The sequence below is a fragment of the Anabas testudineus genome, chromosome 21, assembly GCF_900324465.2.
Source record: "Anabas testudineus chromosome 21, fAnaTes1.2, whole genome shotgun sequence".
Classification (NCBI taxonomy): domain Eukaryota; kingdom Metazoa; phylum Chordata; class Actinopteri; order Anabantiformes; family Anabantidae; genus Anabas; species Anabas testudineus.
In genome coordinates this window covers 13890453-13896384 of record NC_046629.1, presented here as the reverse complement: position 1 = coordinate 13896384, position 5932 = coordinate 13890453, and the positions used below count along the sequence as shown (strand labels likewise).

The 5932-nt window shown below is 43.4% G+C and overlaps 1 protein-coding gene across 1 annotated transcript; it reads right to left on the bottom strand.

Annotated features, from left to right (window-relative positions):
- Positions 1–543: 543 nt before the first annotated feature.
- On the bottom strand, positions 544–5181 carry nr4a2a (nuclear receptor subfamily 4, group A, member 2a). Its single transcript, XM_026376624.1, has 8 exons — positions 5034–5181; positions 4446–4547; positions 3387–4258; positions 2756–2885; positions 2432–2595; positions 1876–2078; positions 1530–1708; positions 544–1428 (listed from the first exon to the last, which is right to left on the bottom strand). The coding sequence occupies exons 3-8, from the start codon at positions 4254–4256 to the stop codon at positions 1172–1174; spliced, it is 1803 nt and encodes a 600-aa protein (XP_026232409.1). The 5' UTR covers positions 4257–4258; positions 4446–4547; positions 5034–5181; the 3' UTR covers positions 544–1171.
- Between the last annotated feature and the right edge of the window lie 751 nt (positions 5182–5932).

Genomic DNA, 5932 nt, shown 5'->3' with positions numbered 1-5932 from the left:
TGAATTCGGCACCAAATGCGTTACAGAAGTTATAAGTACATCATGATGTCAAAGATGTGGGCCTATATCACACACTCATGAACCCACTTGATATAAGATGGAGGGGTTGGGCTTTTTTTTTTTTTTTGTTTGTTTGTTATGTTTTTCTTCTCATTTCCAAACGTGTTAAATCATAACTACCTAGACGCTTAAAAGACAAAACATAGACAACGTGCTCAGCATGAACTTGGATGGTTTGAAATCGTTTAAATTGCACCATGCTTAGTGTAGCTCTTGGCAATAGAAATAATAAATATATAGAAACGTTTATATTCAACAGCAACAATACTTACAGCACATACAAACAAGGAATGTCTGACAGTTTTACAAACACCATGGGTCCCTCATTTTTCTATACAGATGAGATATTTTTCCACATATGCATCATACATAAAAGGAGTGCCATAACTACGAATCTGTATCAAATCTAGCAGACTACATAGTGTCCGGTATATATTATATATAGACATCACCTCAGCAAGTGCCTATAAAATAAAAAAAAAAGGAAGAAAAGAAAATTTGAACATGCTGTTGTTTTTTTCGGGATACTTTTTGGGATCCTGTCAGAAACACATAGGCACGAGTCAGAAAGAAAAAGAAAATTAAAATCTTCTCATTATAACAAACTTTGTACACATGTTATAAACCGATGCGCTGGAGCATCACATAATCTATCGTATTATACAGTGTATATGTGACTGTGTGTGTGTGTGTGCGTGGGTGTGTGTGTGTGTGCGCGCGTTCATACATTATATAAATGGAATATATTACATCTGAGCATGTGGAATCAGTAGAGCCGACGTTAAATAAACAGTAAGTGATTGCAAGACCGGATTAACTTTGTTGACAATTTGTCCACTGGAGAGAAATTCCCCTCAATGACTCGCTCGTTTTGGCACCAAAGGAAAAAAATAAAATAAGAATTTGAGAGAATCAAAAAGGCCTACATAGCAAGCACACGTCCTGTCTCTCCCTCTTGTTTATCTTTTGAATGGATCCTAATGTGGTGCTGTCGTTGTTCTATTCGCCTACGGAGCCTGCAGATATTCAGAAATAATAGCGTTGAAAATCGGACAGGTCTGACTCAAACAGTCTTTTGGAAGTTCTTTGAGGTCGCGCCGTCGAGTCGAGCTCAGAAAGGTAGGGTGTCGAGGAAAAGTTTGTCAATTATTGCTGGCGGGGGGACTAGATCTTCTAGTTTTAGGTAAAAGATACGCTGCAGACCTTGGGTACATAGTGTGCGCAGTTCAGGGAGCTTTCCCAAGAGTTTTGACAAGTAGTTGGGACGATTCAATCCACCGCCATTGAACGTCACTTGGTCTTTGAGGCAGTTGACAATCTTGTTTTGCAGATCCTCCACTCTTTTGGGTTCCTTAAGCCCGTGTCTCTCTGAAATAGAAACACGCGAGACGAGAGGAGAAAGACTAATTATTTCTAGTTCAACAACGCTCGCACACTAACAACCAAACCAGCAGCCGCCTTTTACGCACCTGTCAACATGGTCAGTGCTGCGATGCAGGAGAAAGCTGAGATGTCTATGTTCATGCTCTGCAAGTTGGAAGAAAACTCCACGATGGCGTCCACCCACTCTCCAAATCCGCGAACGCACTGTAGCCTGTGTAACACCACTCCGTTACAAAAAATAAGTTTGCCTTCCACTGGGTTGGACCTGCAATTAATAAGAAAATGCCATTAATTACGCTTGGCAATAAATGGGAATTTAAAAGCCTTTCTAATTATTGGGCAGCTAATAAAATCCAAAGCGTTGAAGCTTGAAGGAGGAGCTGATGATTATCTAAAGCCTGGACTGTTTGGTTTAATAATTGCGCAGCTCACCTGTACGCCAGCCGCAGGACAAACAGTTCAAGGAAGGCGGATTCAAAGAGGAGATCTTGATCTTGCTTCGGTAAATCAGAAAAGCCAGGAATCTTCTCCGCCCAGCCCCGGATGATCTCCATGGAGCCCGTCAGGAGATCATAGAACTGCTGGATGTGCTGAGTGTTGTCTCCAGTCATTTGGTAGTCAGGGTTCGCCTGGAACTGGAATTTAATTTAAACAGCGCCTTAATGAGGTCCTTTAAAATATATAATCCGTGAAATTGCAAATGGCCATTTCCAAGAGAGAGGAGGTGATTTTTACTATGAAATTCGTGTCTTCTTTTTTTTTTTATTAAGTTCTCTATTTCAATGCAATTTACTTAGGTGCCAAATATGCCACATTAAAAGCCTGACACAGTTTGGAATTTAGCGACGTATTAAAGAAACTTTAAAAGCTGTAAATCGTTTCCTAAAAGCAGGAGTGGATTTAAAGTCATAGCTTCCCCCTTTTTTCCTTTTCTTTAAGTATAATAGGTGTGTGTGTGTGTGTTATTTCTTTGTGCAACTTTACTTACTCTGGAGTAGTCCAAAGCAGACATGGAGGGATTGGAGTCCACATGGGCCCTAACAAGTGCGCTTATGAGGCTCACCGGCGGCGAGGGAGGGGAGGGCTCCTGGGGACTTTTGGGTTTGGATGGTAGGCGCCCTCTCCGACCTTTCAGATTATCCGTTCGGACAACTACATTTAGACAAACATGGGCATTAGTGAATGAGATGTGGTGCGTAAATACTTAAATGAGGATAAACTATCAGTCAAACGTGGTTTTCCCAGTTTGTCCGTGTGATCATAAAACAACAGACTACAGACTAACATCATTTCATGTGTGGCCTAAACATACCTTCTCTCACCATTCCGACGACAAGGCACTTCTGGAAACGGCAGAACTGACAACGATTTCTTCGGCGTTTGTCAACAGGACAGTTCTTATTTGCTAAACACACGTATTTTGCATTTTTCTGGACGGTGCGCTGGAAAGAAAAGAAAAATAGAGTCACTCTGCAGGCCTGTTTTTCTAAAGCTGTCTGCCTGGATGGAGAACATGAGCTATGGATCGCTGCACAACGCGGAAAAAATGAAAAGATGAAAACGATATTTTATCTGCCTCATCTCCTGTATGAACCAACAAGAGGGAATAGACAGTCTGCAAACACACATATTTTACTTGTTCCTTTGAGATCAGCTGTGTGTGTGTGTGTGTGTGTGTGTGTGTGTGTGTGTGTGTGTGTGTGTGTGTGGATGGGTACGATGTCATGTCATGTAAAGTTATTTTACGCACGCACTTCATGTTGTTGTGCTTACTGATATTTTTGTGGCTCCTAATAAAAAAATGCGATTCTACAATATGTTATTATTATTTTTTTAAGAGATGGTAAAGTGTTGAACACACGGGTGAACAATGAGCAACACACAGCATGAATTCCTGGTAATAGCTGTAACGGTGATTCGTGATTACTGTCATGTCAGCCCACCTTGAAAAATCCTTTACAGCCCTCGCAGGTTCTAACTCCATAATGCTGACAGGCTGCGTTGTCCCCGCATACCGCACATAGACCCTCGTTTGACGGAGATCCTCGGGACGGGGGCGATGGCACTTGGCTGTCCACCAGCTGGTGCCCGTGGCCGAGCTGCAGCGAGTGAGGAAAGGCCAGGCCAGCCTGTTTCCGAATGGCGCTGGGCACCGCAAAACTCTGGCCGTCCAGGCCGCGGTGCGCGCCCGGGTTGTCGTGGTTCATGGAGACGTGCAGCGGTCCGTCGAACCGCATCTGACAGCTGGAAACGGGAGTGCCGGGTGGGGACTGCTTGAAGGAAAACAGCGAAAGCCTTGACACCGGATTCTTGCGCTGGTCTATCATATTAGACGTGGCCGCAACATAGTTCTGGTGGAAACTGTGGAGGGAGCCAGGGTCCTCCCACATGTGATTGGGCTGAACTTGGAAGTTTGGCGTACTCGGGGCATGGGGCGAGGAGGGTTTGAAGTACATAGGCCCAGGGTGAGCCATCATTTCTTCTGACTGAGGTGGCAAGTGGCTCTGCTGATGGTAGCTGTGCATCTGGACGTCCTCCACCTTGATAGAGGACTGCTCTCCAGAGTGGGGCATCTGATACAGACAGGGCGGTTTAACGTCGTAACTCGTGTTATAGTTGTCCATGAATGTACTGAAACTTGGGAGAGAAGTAGTCGCTGTGATCTCAGTGTTGGTCAAGTCCATGCTAAACTTAACAAACTCGGGTGTTAGGAAGTCGCAGCTGTATTCTCCTGCGGTGTGGTAGCTGTAGCTCTGGGAAGCAGGACTAGCTCCTTGAGGTGATGATCCATACTGAGCCTGAACGCAGGGCATGGCTGAAAACCAAACCGGTAAAAAATCAGTGTGTTGTGATCCAACCATGAAGAAAGTTTTACAGCTTATTCAATATAATCTAATTTCACACTGAACCAGGAGCTTCATCAACAGTACTTTACATTATTAGAGAAACAACGTGCAGCTTTCTCTTTCTTTTAATGTAGAATCTCATCATCCATATCATACCTCAAGTCTTCTGACAGTTTTTCGGTGGCACTTGAAATGGGTAATGTCAGGAGTTGTATGGGTGTCAGGATTCAAAAAGGCGGCTCTGCTCTGGATCTTCCCCTAATGAAACACACAACTCTGGCATTTACAAGACAATAAAAGAAAACAACATCTACATATGACCACAGGACCGACGACTGAGCCAGAATCAAGTTGTGCAAACAACTGCGCACAATATATATATATCCATATTCTTATTACGCACATTTATGAACAATATTATAAAGTCTCTTTAACGCATGTGGACAAATCCATGCACATTAAAATCAACCTGCATACATTTCGGTGCTATAAAATGTGGTTTTGTTCAAGATGAACAGATTAACTTTGTGCATTTTCACACTAGAGACCACTTATCTAAAAAAAAGGCAGAGCGCGTAAAATCCTCCTAAAATAATAATTCACACCCACGGATCTAAACAGCGCGAGTCAGAGAAACTAATGAGAAAGAAAAGAAAAGGTTCAAATGATTCGGAGGAGACAGGCGCAAGCAAAGAACGGGCGCAGGTTGTGTCACGAATAACAGAAGAGACGAGTGAGTCTTACCTCTCTTACATCAGGATGGCGGCGTTCACTCCATGCGATAAACGCGCAGGGGGAATTCATCAATTTCGGTAAAAGCTCCAAATCATAAGCGTCGGGAGGCAACAATACCAGGCGAGACGCACCGTGTGACTCCGCGCACTTACTTGACAGCGACACCAGCTTCGACTACCCAGCTTGGCCAATGTGGCTTTGTTTATGTGAGCTCCGGCTACCGTGGCCCACGTGTTTCACAGCGCTACGTCATCGGCGTCGACACGCGCTCGGGCCAATCCGCACGGGAACTTTCTCAAGCCCCAATTTTTTATTATTTTTTTTTTTCTCCTGGCGGAGTTTTGTTTGCCTTGTGGTATGTGTTCCATGTTGCTGCCCACATGGACGCTATGTGGTGGAGAGTAAACCCACCTGAATGTATTTCACACACCTTTGTGTTTGCAGGGGACTTAAGTCAGGTTTGTCTTAGGCTGACTTTAATCCCTGTTGCAGGATTTCATTGTTTCATCCGCAGGTCTTTTAAAGTAAATGACGCATGTTATGATGAGACGGTGGCTTCTGCACTTGTAATGCATTTCAATTTACACTGATGGGCTTTTTTTTTTTTTTTTTTTTATGTAATGCTGTAATGAACTTAGTTTTCCCCAATATGTCTGTATGTATATACACACACAGTCATTTCTCTCACACAATAAACCTTGAACCTCAGCAGCCAACGTGGGATTTTTATCCCACCCAGGTGCCTTTTTTTTTTTTTTTTTTTTTTTTGAAGGTGCATTGTATTTTAAAGCACACAGATCTGCTGACTAGCACTGGGCTTATTTATTGCCTGGCTGTCATTATTTTAGTGTAAAATGGAGTGTACATTGGCACATGTAGGTACAGTTGAGCCACAATAAGGGGGACAT